The sequence below is a fragment of the Oncorhynchus nerka genome, linkage group LG13 (assembly GCF_034236695.1).
Source record: "Oncorhynchus nerka isolate Pitt River linkage group LG13, Oner_Uvic_2.0, whole genome shotgun sequence".
In the NCBI taxonomy this organism is placed as follows: Eukaryota; Metazoa; Chordata; class Actinopteri; order Salmoniformes; family Salmonidae; genus Oncorhynchus; species Oncorhynchus nerka.
The window spans coordinates 29,611,200-29,633,129 of record NC_088408.1 but is presented as its reverse complement, the minus strand read 5'-3'; the positions used below and the strand labels follow the sequence as shown (position 1 = coordinate 29,633,129).

General features: G+C 41.0%; 1 protein-coding gene and 1 long non-coding RNA gene across 11 annotated transcripts; one reads left to right on the top strand and one right to left on the bottom strand.

The window, feature by feature from the left end:
* Positions 1-501: 501 nt before the first annotated feature.
* Positions 502-8,526, bottom strand: LOC115139315 (adenosine 5'-monophosphoramidase HINT3-like). 4 transcript variants are annotated; one of them, XM_029676543.2, is made up of 5 exons: positions 8,389-8,526; positions 1,952-2,069; positions 1,774-1,843; positions 1,518-1,644; positions 502-827 (listed from the first exon to the last, which is right to left on the bottom strand). In XM_029676543.2, the coding sequence occupies exons 1-5, from the start codon at positions 8,524-8,526 to the stop codon at positions 735-737; spliced, it is 546 nt and encodes a 181-aa protein (XP_029532403.1). In that variant the 3' UTR covers positions 502-734. The 4 variants fall into 4 exon arrangements, with proteins under 4 accessions (XP_029532403.1, XP_029532404.1, XP_029532405.1 ...); XM_029676544.2 differs by having other exon boundaries at positions 1,528-1,644; XM_029676545.2 differs by having other exon boundaries at positions 737-827; positions 1,518-1,673.
* Positions 8,507-17,386, top strand: LOC115139319 (uncharacterized). Of its 7 annotated transcripts, none has more exons than XR_003865098.2 (10): positions 8,507-8,595; positions 9,816-10,311; positions 12,118-12,242; positions 12,411-12,566; positions 13,126-13,335; positions 13,463-13,585; positions 14,312-14,885; positions 15,320-15,435; positions 15,553-15,732; positions 15,845-17,386. It is a non-coding gene; the product is annotated as an uncharacterized LOC115139319 (long non-coding RNA). The 7 variants fall into 7 exon arrangements; XR_003865096.2 differs by having other exon boundaries at positions 15,041-15,435; XR_003865097.2 differs by having other exon boundaries at positions 15,038-15,435.
* The last annotated feature ends 4,544 nt before the right edge of the window (positions 17,387-21,930 follow it).

Here is a 21,930-nt window from a genome sequence, read left to right as displayed (position 1 = left end):
ATTGATGCTGTTACATTAACCAAACAAAAGGCTATTTTATATGGAAATCAGGATGTCTGTCCGGGAACTTTAACCTACCTGGTATTTTGTCAACCTGTGTAGATAAACTGGTTGGTGCAGTCAACTCTAGTGGCCCTATCCTTAAAGGTCTAATGCCGCTGTTTTTATCTCAATATCAAATCAGTTAAGCACCTCTAGTACTGTCTAGGAGTGTTCTGATCGGAAAGGGGAAAACTGAATATTAGCTATTATTGGAAGAGAGGTTTGGAACTCTTTTTCTTATTGGTCTTTACCACCAGGCAGGCCAAAAATCCATCTCACCAAAACAGGCTGACATTTCAGGTGGTCTTTTCAAACAGCTCTTACACTAAAATGGCATTATCATAATTTTCACAATTACACAGTATTATTCCAACCTCATAGTGTGGAAATATATAAAATACAGGAAAATCCAATTTTCGACTGCACTGGGGCTTTAACTTGTATAAATCACAGTATTCATTATGAAGTGAACTGATCAGGTTTATTAATTATTTAGTGAACTTCAGAGTAAAAAAATAAATGGAGCAGATGTCTTAATATACAAATGTATTGATATTCTTTGATAGACTATACTATGTTTTCATAATTGTGAGTTTAGGACCCTAAATAACGCAACTTATCCATTAAAAAAAGTATGGTTTTAGCTAAATTCTCCCATTCTCACATCTCTGACCCCGCAGACAGGCTGCCCCTCATTCAGAGAGCCCTCTCCCACTGATGCATGTAAGCATCAGATAATGATCTGGATCCACTCCACTGACCAGGGTCCTGCGCAATAAATCCTCCTGCAGGAAATGTACATTTTACACTAATTGAAGACACATTATGTATGTGTACCTGTATATGAAAGTGTGTTCTGCAACTATACTGAACAAAAATATAAACACAACATGTGTTGGTCCCATTTTTCATGAGCTGAAATAAAAGATCCCAGAAATGTTCCATACGCACAAAAAGCTTGTTCATTTCTCTATCATAAGCTTCCTCCAATGTTGTTTTAGAGAATTTGGCAGTACGTCCAACCAGCCTCACAACTACAAACAACTTGTAACCATGCCAACTCAGGAACTCCACATCCGGCTTTGTTACTTGCGGGATCGTCTGAAATCTGACACCCGGACAGCTAATGAAACTGTGGAGTACTTCTGTCTGTAATAACGCCCTTTTGTTGGGAAAGACTCGTTCAGATTGGCTGGGCCTGGTTCACCAATGGGTGTGCCTGGCTCCCAAGTGGGTGAGCCTATGCACTGCCAGGGCCACCCATGGCTGCACCCCTGCTCAGTCATGTGAAACCCATTGATTAGTGCCTAATGAATTTATTTTAATTGACTGATTTCCTTATATGAACTGTAACTCAGTAAAATTGTTGAAATTATTGCATGTTGCGTCTATATACTTGTTCAGTATATACTGTATGTCACTGTGTGTGTATATCCTACTGTATCTGCTCTGAGTGTGTCAAAATTTGCACTCACTGTGGCGAACCTCATTGTGCCTGGTGTGAACTTGTGTGCCATGTCGTCAGTGATCTCACTTGTCGGGGCGAGGACATGGAGGTGGAGGTGAGGTACAGAGATATATGGAGGTCTGTGGAACCCCATCCTGTAGATGGACAGACAAGATCACTGAACCTACCAGACCAGCGACATACAAATACAAGCATTAACATACATGTTCACGTGATCGGTCTCTCTCTTTCACACACACGTGCAAACACAGGATACTTTATACCTGATGTCATTTGGATTGGCGATGCCCTTTTCCTGCAACACAGCCCTCCCCATCTCAGCCATCCTCTCAACTGCCACATAAACAAATAAATAATCAATTAACATTCAACTGTGTATATGCATTTAAAAAATGAACAGTATTTCATGTAACGTTAGTTATTGGATGAATCATTCCTCACCTAGCTTTACGTGCTCCTTAAAGAGAGAAAAGCAGCTCACTATATGTTTTTTTGGCACAACCAGGTAGTGATGTGGTGCAGCGGGGTTAATGTCCCGAAAGCAGACTAGTTCAGAATCCTGTAAAGAAGATTAACAAAAGAAATGGAGACCTTCAATGGAGTAGGAAGAAGTTACCACTAAACACGGTTCTAAATTTTGGGTCAGGTTTTCCGTTAGCCAGGTAATAGCTTTTGTCCCTCCCCCAAATAATGAAAAGCCAATAAATACAATTGTTACCGGTGAATTGTCAGCGAGAAGGAAAAAAAAATCCCAATGCAAAATAATGCTTTTTAGCCTCTTCATTGATGTAAATACCAGTCAATATAAATGCATTTGACCGGTCATGCTTATCGGTCTACAGGTTATTTAGCATAATTTAGGGGAATTAAATTGGGGCGTGTGTATTTTTGTTAGTCGTTATGCATCTTATATATCACACGCACACAGCATACAGATAGAGCCTACTTTGAGCAGAAAATCTACCAGACAGCACAAGAGCTGCTGCTACATCTCCTCAAAAAGCTTATTTGTTGCTTCTGGATTGAAACATATTATTTTATAATCCTATTCATTGCACAACAATTCTAAACGCAATCGTTTATTAAAAACAGTCTTGATGGCCACGATTAAAATAACTACTATTTTTATTTCTCAAATGGTAATTGAAACGCCCTTCCCATTCGCCAAGTGCACAGGCAACGGTAGACAGGCATCAGCACATCACACACCACTTTGCAATGAACAGGAGGCAGTATGCATTTATAAAACATATAGGCTTACGTAACTGTTGAAATCTGAACGTTTTACATCATATGATGAGGCAAGTCTTACCTGCATCAAAGTAGCGTAGCCAAAATCTGACCATAGAAACGTGGAGGCAATTCTTTTATAAAGACTTCCATATGCCATTAAAACCAGAAGCCCATTTCTCTCATGTTCTATTGGTTTTCAACTGTCTTTCACTGTCCAGTAGCCAAAGGCACAATCCTAGTCATATTAGCAACCCATGCTAGTTTTTGAATCTTCAAATCTCCACTCTTTCTAACATATATTTTCATCTCTGTCACATGAAACCGCTCGCATGTGCAGTGCACTTTTCACAATGGTGTTTTCCTGCTAATTGCAGTATGGAACGAACATTCCTACATAGCCTACTGCCTTGTGTGCATTGCTGTGCTTATAATGTGAATGAATAATATCAACATTTTAAGCTAAACGTTCTGATCTGTTGCATGATCACCATTGCTTTTTAAGTTGTTGTTGTTTTTTGGGTGGGGGGGGGGGGTAGCCTAGGCTTACTGGTTGTATGAATTTGGGGTCTATCATCCCACAACTTTCCCAGAGTCTGCTTGGATTTGGAAAAGGCCATTTATTTCTTGCACAAAATGACAAGTTGACCAATAGAATAGGTCAACTTTTCTACAATGGGGGATAGTAGATTGACATAGCCTAGAGATTTTGCTGTTCATTACTTGTCTTGTTGGCTGAGGAAAAGTCAATGTGGACAGTTATTCTAACATATGCGGTGCTTGGGTTTCAAGTTTGGAGAAGCTCATTTTCACCATAAAAATGCAACTTTATAATAAAGCATTCCATGCATCCTCACATTTTCAGACATATGTAAGATAGCCTATTATTCCTAATGTGATGACTAGATTGGATAATCAGAATTTAGGTTAATAATATAACTCAATCACTGTTTGCAAAACAATATTGTTCAATGCAGGGTGTAGTGGCGTAGAGCAGGCCTGGGCTATATCACAGGAAAACACATTTCATGCAATTCTATTACATTTTATATGACTAGAAACATTAGCAGAATGTTTTTTTAATGCAACAAACATTACAGGGTAGTCTACTCTGGGCCTATTAAAAGGGAAGATGCAAATACAATATGACGTCCATCTAATCTGGAGGAGGAAAATATTGTCGAAAAACAAACAAAAGTGGCACTGACTTACCCAATGATAAAGACAATCAATATGCACACTCAACAGGGATATGGCAGATATTGTCCGTGGGTGCCAATACGATAGGCCACTTTTAGCTCAATTCAGTTGAGAATTTTTAGAATTAAAAAGGCAGATTGGGGCCTTTACATTGTCTTCTAGCTACAGCAATAGCCTTTTCGCTTTCCAAATGTTTTTCACGTGATTGTATTTTTAAATATTGAGATGAGCCTGGCTGGGTCTCTCTGCTTTTCACTGACAGTCACAACTCAACAATAATCTATTTGGTACTTGCCATGCGCTTTGCACAAATTGCCCCTTCCGACTGTAGGAGCAATCCCAATTTAAAATAATCCACAGTAAAAAAAAGAAAAAAAGAAGCTAATGATCATCATTACTACAAATCAGGCTTTCTGGTGTATTAGCCTATTTTTAACGATTGTATTTATTTCTGTATAGACTAGAGGTCAATCAATTAATCGGCATAGACAAATAATTAGGGCCGATTTATAGTTTTCATAACAATCAGTAATCAGTATTTTTGGATGCCGATTATGGCCGATTACATTGCATTCCACGATGAAACCGCGTGGCAGGCTGACCACCTGTTACACGAGTGCAGCAAGGAGCCAAGTTAAGTTGCTAGCTAGCATTAAACTTTTCTTATAAAAAACAATCAATCTTCACATAATCACTAGTTAACCTAGTAATATCATCAACCATGTGTAGTTAACCAGCTTGTCCTGCGTTGCATATAATCAATGCGGTGCCTGTAAAATCATCAAATCACAGCCTACTTCGCCAAACGGGGGATGATTTAACTAAAGCTCATTCGCAAAAAAAAGCACAATCGCTGCACGAATATACCTAACCATAAACATCAATGCCTTTCTTAAAATCACAGAAGTATATATTTTTAAACCTGCATATTTAGTTAAAAGAAATTCATGTTAGCAGGCAATATTAACTAGGGAAATCATGCCACTTCTCTTGCGTTCATTGCACACAGAGTCAGGGTATATGCAACAGTTTGGGCCGCCTGGCTCATTGCGAACTAATTTGCCAGAATCTTATATAATTACGACATAACATTGAAGGTTGTGCAATGTAACAGCAATATTTTGACTTAGGGTTGCCACCCGTTTGATAAAATACGGAACAGTTCCGTATTTCACTGAAAGAATAAACGTTTTGTTTTCTAAATGATCGTTTCCAGATCTTACCAAATTTATGACCAAAGGCTTGTATTTCTGTGTTTATTATATTAGAATTAAGTATACAATTTCATATTTGATAGAGCAGTCTGACTGAGCGGTGGTAGGCGGCAACAGGCTTGTAAGCATTCATTCAAACTTTACTGCGTTTGCCAGCAGCTCTTAGCAATGCTTGATTCACAGCACTGGTTATGACTTCAAGCCTATCAACTCCTGAGATTAAGCTGGCAATACTAAAGTGCCTACTAGAACATCCAATAGTCAAAGATATATGAAATACAAATGGTATACAGAGAAATAATTGACACGTCATAATTCCTATAATAACTACAACTGGGAATATTGAAGAACTGGGAATATTGAACCACCAGCTTTCATATGTTCTCATGTTCTGAGCAAGGAACTTAAACGTTAGCTTTTTTAATGGCACATATTGCACTTTTACTTTCTTCTCCAAAACTGTGTTTTTGCATTATTTAAACCAAATTGAGCATGTTTCATTATTTATAAGAGACTAAATAGATTTTATTTATGTATTATATTAAAATAAAAGTGTTCATTGTTCATTCAGTATTGTTGTAATTGTAATTATTACAAATAAATAAATATATATATACAGTTGAAGTCGGAAGTTTACATACACTTAGGTTGAAGTCTTTAAAACTCGTTTTTCAACCACTCCACAAATTTCTTATTAACAAACTATAGTTTTGGCAAGTCGGTTAAGACATCTACTTTGTGCATGACACAATTCATTTTTCTAACAATTGTTTACATACAGATTATTTCACTGTATCACAATTCCAATGGGTCAGAAGTTTACATATACTAAGTTGACTGTGCCTTTAAACAGCTTGGAAAATTCCAGAATTATGTCATGGCTTTAGAAGCTTCTGATAGGCTAATTGACATCATTTGAGTCAATTGAAGGTGTACATGTGGATGTATTTCAAGGCCTACTTTCAAACTCAGTGCCTCTTTGCTTGACATCATGGGAAAATCAAAAGAAATCAGCCAAGACCTCAGAAAAAGAGTTGTAGACCTCCACAAGTCTGGTTCATCCTTGGGAGCAATTTCCAAATGCCTAAATGTACCACGTTCATCTGTCCAAACAACAGTTCGCAAGTATAAACACCATGGGACCACGCAGCCGTCATACTGCTCAGGAAGGAGACGCGTTCTGTCTCCTAGTGATGAACGTATTTTGGTACGAAAAGTGCAAATCAATCCCAGAACAGCAGCATAAGACCTTGTGAAGATGCTGGAGGAAACAGGTACAAAAGTATCTATATCCACAGTAAAACGAGTTCTATGTCGACATAACCTGAAAGGCCGCTCAGCAAGGAAGAAGCCACTGCTCCAAAACCGCCATAAAAAGCCAGACTACGGTTTGCAACTGCACATGGGGACAAAGATCGTACTTCTTGGAGAAATGTCCTCTGGTCTGATGAAACAAAAATAGAACTGTTTGGCCATAATGACCATCCTTATGTTCGGAGGAAAAAGGGGGAGGCTTGCAAGCCGAAGAACACCATCCCAACTGTGAAGCACGGGGGTGGCAGCATCATGTTGTGGGGGTGCTTTGCTGCCAGAGGGACTGGTGCACTACACAAAATAGAGGAAAATGATGTGGATATATTGAAGCAACATCTCAAGACATCAGTCAGGAAGTTAAAGCTGGGTCGCAAATGGATCTTCCAAATGGACAATGACCCCAAGCATACTTCCAAAGTTGTGGCAAAATGGCTTAAGGACAACAAAGTCAAGGTATTGGAATGGCCATCACAAAGCCCTGACCTCAATCCCATAGAAAATTTGTGGGCAAAACTGAAAAAGTGTGTGTGAGCAAGGAGGCCTACAAACCTGATTCAGTTACACCAGCTCTGTCAGGAGGAATGGGACAAAATTCACCCAACTTATTGTGGGAAGCTTGTGGAAGGCTACCCGAAACGTTTGACCCAAGTTAAACAATTTAAAGGCAATGCTACCAAATACTAATTGAGTGTATGTAAACTTCTGACCCACTGGGAATGTGATGAAATAAATCAAAGCTGAATTAAATCATTCTCTACTATTATTCTGACATTTCACATTCTTAAAAAAAACATGGTGATCCTAAATGACATAAGACAGGTAATTTGTACTAGGATTAAATGTCAGGAATTGTGAAAAACTGAGTTTAAATGTATTTGGCTAAGGTGTATGTAAACTTTCAACTTCAACTGATAAATAAATATATATGCCGATTAATCGTTATTGGCTTTTTTTGGTCCTCCAATAATCGGTATCGGCGTTGAAAGATCATAATCGGTCAACCTCTAGTATAGACAGGAGTATGCTATTTAGGCTATATCATTTTGGCAATTTAATTCAATTCACTGCCGGGGAAAGCTTACCGAGCCTTATGGACGCGCCGCCTATGTATTCTAACATCTTCAAATTGCTCATCGGAATTCAGTAAGAATGATGAATGCTGTTACATCAGAGTTGCATGTTCTGTTAAGATAAATTACCATAAACTAAATGTGATTTCTGCCATTCTGAGCACAGTGGGCCACATTTTCCTAATGGTCACTCTGATACTGACCAACATCACACAGGGTTCAGTGACAATGTCATCCAAAAACATGGCACCTCCACTCATAATACCCACAAAACATAGCAGTCAGACAGATAAACGGTTCCAATTGTTCTTTCCATCATTATAAAACGAGGTCTGTGGGAAAAATGAATGGTGGAGAAACAATGGGAACCATTTCCTTGTTTGACCTCTAAGTTGTATGGGTATAGTAATGAAACAGCAGGGAGCAGGGCTCGAACCCTCGATCTTCGAGCCCGAGATCAGGCGCGCTATCGACTGTGCCGCAAAAGCATGCTCGTGCGGCAGAGTCGTTTTCCGCGATTATAAACCCAGGGTCGTTACAGTCTTATGACTCCTATTGTAGTACTCTGTTGGATGTATATAAAATATAAATTGTTATTATCTTCGGCTATGTGTGATGAAAAAGTTATTTGAAGAATTAAATTAATGTTTTGTGCACAAAGATGATATCTAGTGTGTCTTATTAAGAACTTTCACATGTATATGTTTATGGACGTTTATGGAAATTGCGTCAGATAACTACAGTACCGAAGCAAAACTGTAGCAGCAGCCGAAACAGTGCTTTTAGACCTGAACCCTGACTTGACCGCGAAATGCTTGCGTACGAGCCCATCCCCACGATATATTATTACCTGTTTAACAATTTCTGTGTCCTTGTCTTGGTTTTCAGCAATCACACAGAACACGCAGGTGTCTTCCATGTCGCTGGATAAATTACTTTGTGTATCATCGTGGCGTTGTTGTACAGTGTCCCCTGCGCTGTTCTCCATTTAGCCGGTCCGGTTCCCGATATCTATTTCCTGATCAGGCAGCCGTTTTCGATTTAGCTTCCGTAACAGGTATGTCACAGATAGAACAATGATATATATATTTTACCTGATGTATAAATGTGAAGCATCCGCTTGACGTTTCCGTTCACTACCAAATTTAGTATTGAGAAGAAGCCCAGTGGCCAGCAGTGGGAGAAGATAGATTTTGGACGAAATTCTGCTAATTTTCTCATCGATGAAACATTTGATCTCAATACAGTTTTCCGTTCCCAAAACTAAAATCTGTTAACAGAGTGGACACAGTTTTGTAGACTTTGCCATTTGCCAAAAATATTTTTTAAATCATGTTGTTCAGGAGTGAAAATGCGAATTCACGGAAATATGGAGATGAATGCTCGAACAGGCAAATATGATCTTGCTAGCTCGTGCTTGACTCTACCCACCTCCTTACTTGTTCTGCACACTATGACACATTTGTTCGCATTGGAAACGAAAGGATGTGGTCTATCTTGGTTTAGTTATACAAATCTGTGGATATGTTGACGTAGTAGCTCTAACGGTCCGTCTGCTTTGTATAGCTCCCATATATCATGGTGATACTGTAGTGTATACAGTTGCGCTTTCAAGACAACTTGGAACTCCGGGGGAAAACGAGATCTGTGTTCGTATACTCATACGTAACGTATGCTTATTGGTCACAGTATGTATATAGTTAGTATGCCAAAAATGCCAAAAATTCCCGGAAGTCGTAATACCTTAGCCAAAATACGGGCTGCATTCCAAACACGTAAAAGACACCCTCCCCTCAGCCCTCAAATTAAGTTCTGATGACGTATAAAAGACGTCTGACGAGTTGACAATTGCAGGCAAGGGGACGAAACCTAGCTTACTAGTTACAACATGTTGTATTACCACATGCCAAACAATAGTAATGTTAAGGCAATGATAGAATAACTGAACCAGTCAAAAGTTTGGACACACCTACTCATTCCAGGGCATTTCTTTATTTTTACCATTTTCTACATTGTAGAATAATAGTGAAGACATCAAAACTATGAAATAACACAGGGAATCATGTAGTAACCAAAAAAAAGTGTTAAACAAATCAAAATATATAAATATATTTGAGATTCTTCAGATTCTAGTATCTGCAGAGCTATACTCATGTCAAAATTATAGGTTGAGTTCACAACTAACCATCACAGTTTACCCGTAACTAAGGCAGGAAATTTACATTTAATGAAATATTGTGACTAACCAAATTATTGTACTTGTTTTTTATCTTATAGGAAGAATTGCAGCATGTTGTTCACCTCGAGCACTCACAGAATCTGCCTCTGCAGACAGCTCCGCATGGCTGTCCTCTGCTTATGTACAGCTTTCCACAGTTGTATGGGGCCAGGGATCACCTGAAAGGACCCTCTCAACAACAAATACAGGCTTGTAGAGAGGAATGCTTTCAGAGGTCCATACCATTGTCATGAGACTGTTTTTGACATTTCATGCCTTGCAATGGCAGAGAACAAATCTGCCTCTACCCACTACTCCCAATGAAGCTATCGAATTGTATTTGTTCTTACGGGCTTACATGCTAGCTCATCTGTAACACAGAGGACTAGGGATGAACTCTGTTATCCTGACGCTGAAGGGGACAGACCGAGGTGGCTGCCCTGCTGATTGAGAGGGGCGCCAACCTGGAGGAGGTCAATAATGAGGGATACACCCCACTCATAGAGGCTGCATGAGAGGGGCAAGAGGACATGGTGGCGCTATTTTTGGCACAAGGTATGGGCTCTCTCTCTCTGGGTTTAAATTACACTAGTTATTCTGTTTAGAGATTTCACAATCATATTGACCGCCCAAGCTCATTGTTGAGGCAAAATAAGAAACCCCTCTTTTGAAAACAAAATCATCAAGTGATTATATTAAGTTAAGCTCATTATCTTACTGAGTTGATGCAATAGGAACAAGCTGGCTGTTCCAAAACAAATTGAAATCATTTTTCAATAGCCAACAGTGTGAATAAATTAGTAGCCCTTTAGTAAGTGTGTTACCAGCCAAGCCATCTTCAATCCTTCCTCTGTACACTCTTAGAAAAAAGGATTCTGAAAGAGTTCCAAGTAGAACCCTTTTGCATTCCATGTAAAACCCTCTGTGGAAAGGGTTCTACATGGAACCAAAAAAGGATATTCAAAGTAGAGGTCGACCGATTATGATTTTTCAACGCCGATACCGATTATTGGAGGACCAAAAAAACTGATACCGATTAAATCGGCCGTTTTTTAAATTTCTTTATTTGTAATAATGACAATTACAACAATACTGAATGAACACTTATTTTAACTTAATATAATACATCAATAAAATCAATTTAGCCTCAAGTAAATAATGAAACATGTTCAATTTGGTTTAAATAATGCAAAAACAAAGTGTTGGCGAAATAAAAGTGCAATATGTGCTATGTAAGAAAGCTAACGTTTCAGTTCCTTGCTAAGAACATGAGAACACATGAAAGCTGGTGGTTCCTTTTAACATGAGTCTTCAATATTCCCAGGTAAGAAGTTTTAGGTTGTAGTTATTATAGAAATTATAGGACTATTTCCCTCTATACCATTTGTATTTCATTTGGATGTTCTTATAGGCACTTTAGTATTGCCAGTGTAACAGTATAGCTTCCGTCCCTCTCCTCGCTCCTCCCTGGGCTCAAACCAGCAACACATCGACAACAGCCACCATCAAAGCAGCATTACCCATGCAGAGCAAGGGGAACAACTACTAGAAGGCTCAGAGCGAGTGACGTTTGAAATGCTATTAGCGCGCGCTAACTAACTAGCCATTTCACTTTGGTTAAACCAGCCTCATCTCGGGAGTTGATAGGCTTGAAGTCATAAACAGCGCAATGCTTGACGCACAACGAAGAGCTGCTGGCAAAACGCACGAAAGTGCTGTTTGAATGAATGTTTACGTGCCTGCTTCTGCTTACCACCGCTCAGTCAGATACTTAGATACTTGTATGCTCAGGCAGATTATATGCAATGCAGGACAAGCTAGATAATATCTAGTAATATCAACCATGTGTAGTTAACTGGTGATTATGATTGATTGTTTTTTATAAGATAAGTTTAATGCTAGTTAGCAACTTACCTTGGCTTATTGCATTCGCATAACCGGCAGTCTCCTTGTGGAGTACAATGAGGGTGAGGCAGGTCGTTAATGCGTTGGACTAGTTAACTGTAAGATTGGATCCCCCGAGCTGACAATATGAAAACCTGTCGTTCTGCCCCTGAACGAGGCAGTAAACCCACCGTTCCTAGGCCGTCATTGAAAATAAGAATGTGTTCTTTAATAACTGACTTGCCTAGTTAAATAAAGGCTCAAATAAAATACATTTAAAAAAATAGGCAAATCGGAGCCCAAAAATACAGATTTCCGATTGTTATGAAAACTTGAAATCGACCATAATTAATCGGCGATTCCGATTAAATCGGTCAAACTCTAATTCAAAGGGTTCTCCTATGGGAGCAACCAAAGAACCCTTTTATGTTCTAGATATCACCTTTTTTACTAAGAGTGTTAGTCTGTTGTCTGCAGGTACCAATATCAACACTCAAGAGGGGATCCAGGAGACGGCCCTGCCGGGGCCAACTTCAAGCTGGGCTGCTCAACACTTCTCATAGAAGGACACTTGGAGCTAGTCAAATACCTGCTGGCTGCAGGTGAGCAGAAACTCTCCTAACTGGACAGCCTCTCTGTTTGGTTCAACCCAAACCAAACTCTGCTAACCTCTATTTGAGATTGGCTAATCCTCGCTTCATACATTATGGAAATTCACTTGGCTATCACCAAAACCAACAGTTCCTGAAGTTGGTTATTTTTTTATCCAGATCACACACACACAACACTCGGGGTGGAATTTACACCTGTGTTCTTGTACTCCGGAGCCAATGTCCATGCGACGGGAGACACAGCGCTGACGTACGCCTGAGAGAATGGACACACAGGACGTGGCTGACGTGCTGCTGCAGACGGGCGCTGACCTGGTGAGACCTCTAACCTTTTGGCCTGGCCTCATCTCTGCGAAACACAGTTCATGTCAATACAGTCTTTTATTTTTTGCACGAGTTGTTCACACAATGTGGGTGTGCTTCCTGAATGGCACCACATTCCCTTTATAGTACATAATTGTTTTACCAGGGCCCATCGGGTTTATTTTACAAATATTATATATGTTTTGGTTTTTGCCCTGTCATAGATGTTAGAGTCAAGGGAAATGTAAATATGCATGTTTTTTTTACTAATAGTCTTCTCACAATTGGTCAAATGTTTTGCTGAATGCACATGCATTTAGATATTTTTGTGTGTTTTTTTTTGTCACACTGTGGCAAAAGTGGAAGTGAACATGGACAGCGTCTCTAAGCCCGAGTTCTCATCAAGGAAAGAGAAGGATGGCTCACTAAGGGAGCTCTACACTCACAATTCCACTTAGTTCAGGAACTGACTGGGCATTCTTATGGAGAACTCAAATGTCTTATTTAACTGAATTGAGATACAATTGATCTGGCTAATCCCAGGGTTGGATGTTATTTCCTCAAAATCAAGGTGGTCCCTGACAGTTGGAAGATAGACATGAGCAAGATCTTAGAATCGGAAGCAGCGACGAGTAGGAGAAGGAAGGAAAGGAGAGCGAATAGGAACTAAGGATGGTCACACCATCGTGGTGTCCTACCTCCTTGACTACCCCATCCTTTTGGTCCCTGTGCCAAACCTACTGCATCTCAGCTCTCATCCCCCTCCCATGACACCTCTCAGGTAGGGACTGCTGGTTTACCAATAAACAAACAACTACTGTACTACTAGAGATATGTATTTGTATTAAAATCACATTTTTATAAGTTGATACCAAATACTTTTGTAATATCTGACCTAACCCAAACAGGCTCCACGACTTTCATTCCAAACCCTGGCCATGGTAGTGCCCCCACAAGAGACAGACAGAGTACCCTCCAACATCACAACACCTCCATCTGTCATCACCCACCTGTAGCACGCGCTCCAGCAGGTATATCTTTCTGGTCACCCCCAAAACCAATTCTTCCTTTGGCCGCCTCTCCTTCCAGTTCACTGCTGCCAATGACTGGAATGAACTACAAAAATCTCTGAAACTGGAAACACATCTCCCTCACTAGCTTTAAGCACCAGCAGCTCACAGATTAATGCACCGGTACATAGCCCATCTATAATTTAGCCCAAACAACTACCTCTCCCCCTACTGTATTTATTTTGCTCCTTTGCACCCCATTATTTCTCTCTACCTTGCACATTCTTCCACTGCAAATCTACCATTCCAGTGTATTACTTGCTATATTGTATTTACTTCGCCACCATGGCCTTTTTTTCTTGTTGCCTTTACCTCCCTTATCTCATCTCATTTGCTGACATTGTATATAGACTTATTTTTCTACTGTATTATTGACTGTATGTTTTTTTTTACACCATGTGTAACTCTGTGTTGTATGTGTCAAACTGCTTTGCTTTATCTTGGCCAGGTCTCAATTGTGAATGAGAACTTGTTCTCAAATTGCCTACCTGGTTAAATAAAGGTGAAAAAAAAATATTAAATTCACAAAATGTCAGTCCAATAGTAAATACAGGTCTAACTTTGTTAATTCCCTGACCAAGAAGACAACTAGACAATAGTTGAGTGCTCAAGGCATCAAAGCGTTATGATTGCTGTAATATTGTATGGTACAACCTTGTAGCCAACTGGTTGTGTTGTCTTGTGTAGCTGTCTCAGACGGCTTCAAGCAGAGGCCGAGCCCCTTCCAGGGTAACCCACTTGCTGCAGACAGTCCAGACACAGATCTGCTGCCCCTCTTCTACTTGTACCAGCCCCTGGAGTGCGTTGTGGAAGAGACGGAGAGCAAACTGAATGAGTTCAGCCAAAAGTATCTCAGCCATAGAGAAGGCTGGGCTGCAGAAGAAGAAGATCCTCAAGAAGAAGTTCACCAAAGAGTGCATGAAGGCCGAAGGCCTGAAGGGTGACCCGGGGCAGCCACCTACCTCTGTAGACCAGCTTCTTACCTTGGCCACTCAGCATTCTAGACTTTAGTACAGCAGACTACCCCAACATCACATGCCCTGCCCTACAGAGGCTGATGGTGAGCCAGCAGTAGGTGTTGGGACAATAGTTGACAGGCCTGGGACCCGGGCCTTCTCACTCAGGCCCCCGACAGACTCATAGTGGCCTTCCCCACACAGACTGTCACTGACACGCTGGTAGACATCATGGCAGTTATGTGAGCAGTTACTGTAGAAGCTGGTTCTTCACTTTCTTTCTTCGTCTAATAACAAGTAGTAAGGTGAGTGTTCTGTCCCCCATCCTTTTCCTTAATGCTGAACATGGTTTCAATACATTCCACATAATTCCCAACTGCTTCTAAACTAAATCTAATTTGATTTAGTTATAGGTTGAACACTCTTTTATTAATTGTTCACTCTCCCTCTGTTACAGTAGCAGTGAGCAGTAGAGTGTCTATGTTAAACACTACAACCTCACCCATACCCACAGCACAGATGCCCATCAATTCAGTGCCCCCCTCCCCTCCTCCATGCTCCCCCTCTGGACATCGATGCACATCTACGTCACACCACCTAGATAGATTCTTATATTTATATGTACATTTTTTCTGGGAAATGTATAGTTTCTGTGTAGAAGTGGGAGTCTGTGTATGTAGGTGTTGGAGAGTAATCTCTCTGTCCCCTGCTTTCACTCGTCTAATCCTGGCTGCTACAGCGGATCACATTGCCGTGGTGGAGATCCTACTGGATAAAGGAGAGGACATCGAAGCCCATTCTGAGAGAATCAAAAACACACCTCTCTCCCTGGCCTGCTCTGTAGGAAGACAAGAGGTGTTTGGATTCACTAAAACACATTCTTCCCTGAACATTACATTAGTTAACTGTTACCTTTTTGATAAAACACTAGTGGAAATTACCCAATTATAACCTGTGGTCCATTCCTTCCAGGTGACAAAACTGTTGCTGCTGCGTGGGGCCCAACAAGGAGCAGTGTAGCATTTCAGATTACTCCTCTCAGCCTGGCCGCCTCAGGGGGCTGTATCAATATCAAGATCCTCATGAATGCTGGTGCTGAAATCAACTCCAGATACGACAGTTTATCAACCTCTGAAACACACAACCATCCCTGTCAGTCACAAAGATTTTTCCCACTTTGAACTGTGTGTAATATCATCTCTGTCCACATGTTTCCACCTCTCCCTGTCTGTTCCTCTCTCACTGTGTGTTTGTTTCCTGCCAGGACTAGAAGTACATTGGGTAGCTCTCTGCTGATGCTGGCTACCATGAATGGTCACGTCCTTGTGGTCAAGCTGCTGCTGGACATGGGCTCAGACATCCACACTCCCGTCGAGACCAAGCGCAACGCAGCACTGACCCTGGACTGCCAACATGGAGCACCGCTCCAAGTTGAGAGCAGCCACCATCAGCTGAACTTGGCAGGTCATGTTATCTGGGCTAGAGTCAAAGACATCAGAAATTAGGTTTGGTGTTAGACAGTGTGGTGTCTGTGTGTTGCAGTATGTCACTGACCCATATGTCCTCTCTTTTAGACAGGTCTGACTCCTCTCATGGGGGCTGCATCGGGTGGCTAAGCTGTGGTGGGGCTGGTGCTGCTGGACAAGCACTATAGTGTGTGTGACATGGCGTCTCAAATCAAATCAAATGTATTTATTTATATAGCCCTTCATACATCAGCTGATATCTCAAAGTGCTGTACAGAAACCCAGCCTAAAACCCCAAACAGCAAGCAATGCAGGTGTAGAAGCACGGTGGCTAGGAAAAACTCCCTAGAAAGGCCAAAACCTAGGAAGAAACCTAGAGAGGATATGTGGGGTGGCCAGTCCTCTTCTGGCTGTGCCGGGTGGAGATTATAACAGAACATGGCCAAGATGTTCAAATGTTCATAAATGACCAGCATGGTCCAATAATAATAAGGCAGAACAGTTGAAACTGGAGCAGCAGCACGGTCAGGTGGACTGGGGACAGCAAGGAGCCATCATGTCAGGTAGTCCTGGGGCATGTTCCTAGGGCTCAGGTCCTCCGAGAGAGAGAAAGAAAGAGAATTAGAGAGAGCATATGTGGGGTGGCCAGTCCTCTTCTGGCTGTGCCGGGTGGAGATTATAACAGAAGATGACCAAGATGTTCATAAATGACCAGCATGGTCAAATAATATTAAGGCAGAACAGTTGAAACTGGAGCAGCAGCACGGCCAGGTGGACTGGGGACAGCAAGGAGTCATCATGTCAGGTAGTCCTGGGGCATGGTCCTAGGGCTCAGGTCCTCCGAGAGAGAGAAAGAAAGAGAGAAGGAGAGAATTAGAGAACGCACACTTAGATTCACACAGGACACTGAATAGGACAGGAGAAGTACTCCAGATATAACAAACTGACCCTAGCCCCCCGACACAAACTACTGCAGCATAAATACTGGAGGCTGAGACAGGAGGGGTCAGGAGACACTGTGGCCCCATCCGAGGACACCCCCGGACAGGGCCAAACAGGAAGGATATAACCCCACCCACTTTGCCAAAGCACAGCCCCCACACCACTAGAGGGATATCTTCAACCACCAACTTACCATCTTGAGACAAGGCTGAGTATAGCCCACAAAGATCTACGCCATGGCACAACCCAAGGGGTCTCAACAGACCATCCTCAGTGGTGAACTAGACTTTTACCTCTGACACATTACATCAGCACCCATCATGAATCTCGTTATCTTCCTGAGTCCAACCTCATCCAACCATCTGATATATAGCTGGAAATAAATCGGAAATTCTGAATCTCTGCCTGATTTTGTGGGGATGCCTGCAGTAATTTCAAAAGTTTTCTAGGTGCCGGCTTATCCTTTTTCCTCTAGAGTGTTTGTGACAGCACTTCTCTTGCAGCATCCAACACATTATCATATTATTGTGGTGTGAACTTGAATGTCCGGAGGGGTTGTGGAGTGACCTTTAACTCCTGGAGGGGTTGTGGCGTGAACGCTGATGTTTGGAGCGGATGTGGTGTGAAATCTAACATCCGGAAGGGTTGTAGAGTGACTTCTGACATCTGGAGGGGTTTGTGATGTGACTTCTGTCTTCTGCAGGGCATGTGGTGTGACATCTGTTGTCTGAAGGAGTATCAATTATAAAAGCAATCAGGTACTGTAAGGGGTCTAGGTTGTGTAGCTCATTCTGTTGGCTATATACAAATACCAGTATGTCATCCAGCTGATACGGAAGGGGTTCTCCAATGTGTGGCACAAACTATCTCTGATACAGTTAAAGTCAGAAGATTACATACACCTTAGACAAATACATTTAACTCAGTTTTTCACAATTCCTGACATTTAATCCTAGTAAAAAAAAATCCCTGTTTTAGGTCAGTTAGGATCACCACTTTATTTTAAGAATGTGAAATGTCAGAATAATAGTGGAATGATTTCAGCTTTTATTTCTTTCATCACATTCCCAGTGGGGTCAGAAGTTTACATACCCTCAATTAGTATTTGGTAGCATTGCCTTAAAAATTGTTTAACTTGGGTCAAACATTTTGGGTAGCCTTCCACAAGCTTCCAACATTAAGTTGGGCGAATTTTGGCACATTCCTCCTGACAGAGCTGGTGTAACTTGAGTCAGGTTTGTAGGCCTACTTTCTTGCACACGCTTTTTCAGTTCTGCCCACACATTTTCTATGGGATTGAGGTCAGGGCTTTGTGATGGCCACTCCAATATCTTGACTTAGTTGTCTTTAAGTCATTTTGCCACAACTTTAGAAGTATGTTTGGGGTCATTGTCCATTTGCGACCAAGATTTAACTTCCTGACTGATGTCTTGAGATGTTGCTTCAATATATCCACATAATTTTCCATCCTCATGATGCCATCTATTTTGTGACGTGCACCAGTCCCTCCTGCAGCAAAGCACCCCAACCGCATGATGCTGCCACCCCAGTGCTTCACGGTTGGGATGGTGTTCTTCGGCTGGCAAGCCTCCGCTTTTTCCTCCAAACATAACATTGGTCATTATAGCAAAACAGTTATATTTTTGTTTCATCAGACGAGAGGACATTTCTCCAAAAAGTACGATCTTTGTGCAGTTGCAAACCGTAGTCTGGGTTTTTAATGGGGGATTTGGAGCAGTGGCTTCTTCCTTGCTGAGCGGCCTTTCAGGTTATGTCGACATAGGACTCGTTTTACTGTGGATTTAGATACTTTTATACCCGTTTCCTCCAGCATCTTCACAAGGTCCTATGCTGTTGTTCTGGAATTTATTTGCACTTTTCGTACCAAAATACGTTCATCTCTAGGAGACAGAACGTGTCTCCTTCCTGAGCGGTATGACAGCTGCGTGGTCCCATGGTGTTTATACTTGCGTACTATTGTTTGTACAGATGAACATGGTACATTCAGGCATTTGGAAATTGCTCCCAAGGATGAACCAGACTTGGAGGTCTACAATTATTTTTCTGAGGTCTTGGCTGATTTCTTTAGATTTTCCCATGATGTCAAGCAAAGAGGCACTGAGTTTGAAGGTAAGACTTGAAATACATCCACAGGTACACCTTCAAATGACTCAAATGATGTCAATTAGCCTATCAGAAGCTTCTAAAGCCATGACATAATTTTCTGGAATTTTCCAAGCTGTTTAAAAGGCACAGTCAACTTAGTGTATGTAAACTTCTGATCCACTGGAATTGTGATACTGTGAATAAGTGAAATAATCTGTCTGTAAACAATTGTTGGCAAAATTGCTTGTGTCATGCACAAAGTAGATGTCCTAACAGACTTGCCAAAACTATAGTTTGTTAACAGGAAATGTGTGGAGTGGTTGAAACACTTAGGTTGGAGTCATTAAAAACTCATTTATGTAAACTTCCAACTTCAACTGTAGGTCTGAGAGACAGCGAAAATCCCGTCAGTGTAGGTTAAAGTGACAGCTACTGTTTCTGTAACTCATTGTGAACAATCATCATGAACAACTTCCTGTTTCAGCTCCTTGGCGATGAGGTAAAATCTCAACACCCCAAATGTTTGTACTGTGTATACAGTTCTCCCACAGTTATGCCATCTTTCAAGAACACTATCTTGAAAGTCAAAGATTTCATGAGACAACTTCCCATGGTCCTTTCTTGGATTTCCCGTGGGAAAAACAGTTATTTTCTTTGACCCAAAAGGTCCTTTTTCCAATAAGTTCTTGGAACATTGATAACCTAATGAACTTATTTAAAATGGACTGATTTCCTTATATTAACTGTAACTCAGTAAAATCATTGAAATTGTTGCATGGTACGTTTATATTTTTGTTCGGTATATCAGTCTGCTAATACAGGACTAGTAAAGCCCAGTGCACTGCTTTTGTGAAAAATTGTAAACTAGATGTATTTGTGATTACCATCATTTGTAACATGAGTCTGATAATTATCTATACAAAACAGTTAATCTGAAAATACTTGTGGAATGTAAAAATACTTGCTTGATATGTTTTCCAGTTTCTTGGAATACTTTCTAAATGAAACTTATTTGAAAATGACCTGTACCCTCACACACTGACTCGGTACCGGTACCCCCTGTATATAGCCTCGTTATTGTTATGTACATTTCTTTCCATTTTTTTTAGTAAACCCTAGCATTGCAAGTGCAATGCTCTACCAACTGAGCCACGTCATCACAAACCACTTGCTGTCTCTAAGTACTAAATTACTGTATAGGTCATTATCTTCATGGTGATGGAAAGTCTACAGGTACAAACCTAGATGACTAGCCTCTGTACAATACCGTTATATACATTTTACATTGTGGTTTGTAAGGATGGTAAATTAATACTGCACAAAATGTGGTTTTCCATGTTTTTTGATCAAGAAAAATATTTAACTTGATGTGGATGTTGTGCCTTTGCAACTTTTGATTTTTACCTAATTTCCCGCCCAATTTTGTGAGTACGATCTTGTTTCATCGCTGCAACTCCCCAACGAGCTCGGGAGAGGCGGAGGTCGAATCATGCGTCCTCCAAAAAATGACCCGCCAAGCCGCGCTTCTTAACACACGCTCCCGGAAGCCAGCCGCCCCAATGTGTTGGAAACACTGTTCAACTGAAATATTTTTTTTGCTCTTGCTGTAGATATCTATATTGGTCCGTTAATACTAGTAAAGGCCCAGTGCATTACTTTTGTGAAAAAAATATTTACAAAATAATATTTTTTAAAGATTTTTCAGGGGGTGCTGCACCACTCTCAGCATGGCTATGTGTCTATGGCCACAATGCAACAAGGGGTATATTTGTGTGCATGCTGCCCAAACTGCAGCCATACCGTTAACTGCCAAAATAAAGAAAACCCTTGAGTAAACAAGGGATACAAAGTATACGTTATGGTGTGGGGTGCATTTTCCTGGCCCACTTGTATAATCTATGCCAAGGTGCATTGAAGCTATTCTGGCAGCCCAACACCCTTTTAAGACGCTGTTGGTGTTTCCTATTTCGGTAGATACCTGTATGTGCTTGTGATTAAACTTAATCCAGTTATTTTGTTTAATAAACTATTGATCCTCTGTGGCTAAATTATGCTTGGATATATTTTTGAACATTGAGAGCGGGCCCCTGTGGTCTAATATATATACACACATACACAGGCTTGTGCTCAGCCCGACTCACACAATTGACCAGTTACAATTATTTATAATGCTTTTTTAATTTTTATTAATCACTTACCCAATCAAGGCAGGGCTCCCCAGTTACCCACGTGGGTCCCCTACCTCCTCCCCTCATCTGATGATTAGCAGAGCGGAATCACCCACTCATTGAGAGTGGGCTCCTGTGTCCCCCAGTGGTTGGCGGTTGCAGTTTAAAAAAACAATAATAATACAACACTACATATTTTTGGGTTCTGAGAATATGAAAATATACTTGTTCATGTCACTGATGGAGTGCTGAGGTTTAGAGGGTCTACACCAGAAGTTAATGGTTATAGGAGGAAGGTATATAGTGGGTGCAATTAAGGTTGGAATGTTTAGGGGAGCGATTACATGGGGCAGGCATTGATAAGGGGAGAGAGCCATGGATTAGTGATTGAGGTCAGGTCAGGGTCACCTTAACCTCTCTGGGATCATTCGGGACGTTAGCGTCCTCCTCGCCAAAAGCCAGTGAAATTGCAGGGCGCCAAATTCAAAACAACAGAAGTCTCATAATTAAAATTCCTCAACCATACAAGTATTTTACACCATTTTAAAGATACACTTCTCGTTAATCCAACCACAGTGTCCGATTTCAAAAAGGCTTTTTGGCGAAAGCAGGACATATTATGTTAGGTCAGCAACTAGTCACAGAAAGCATTCAGCCATTTTCCAACC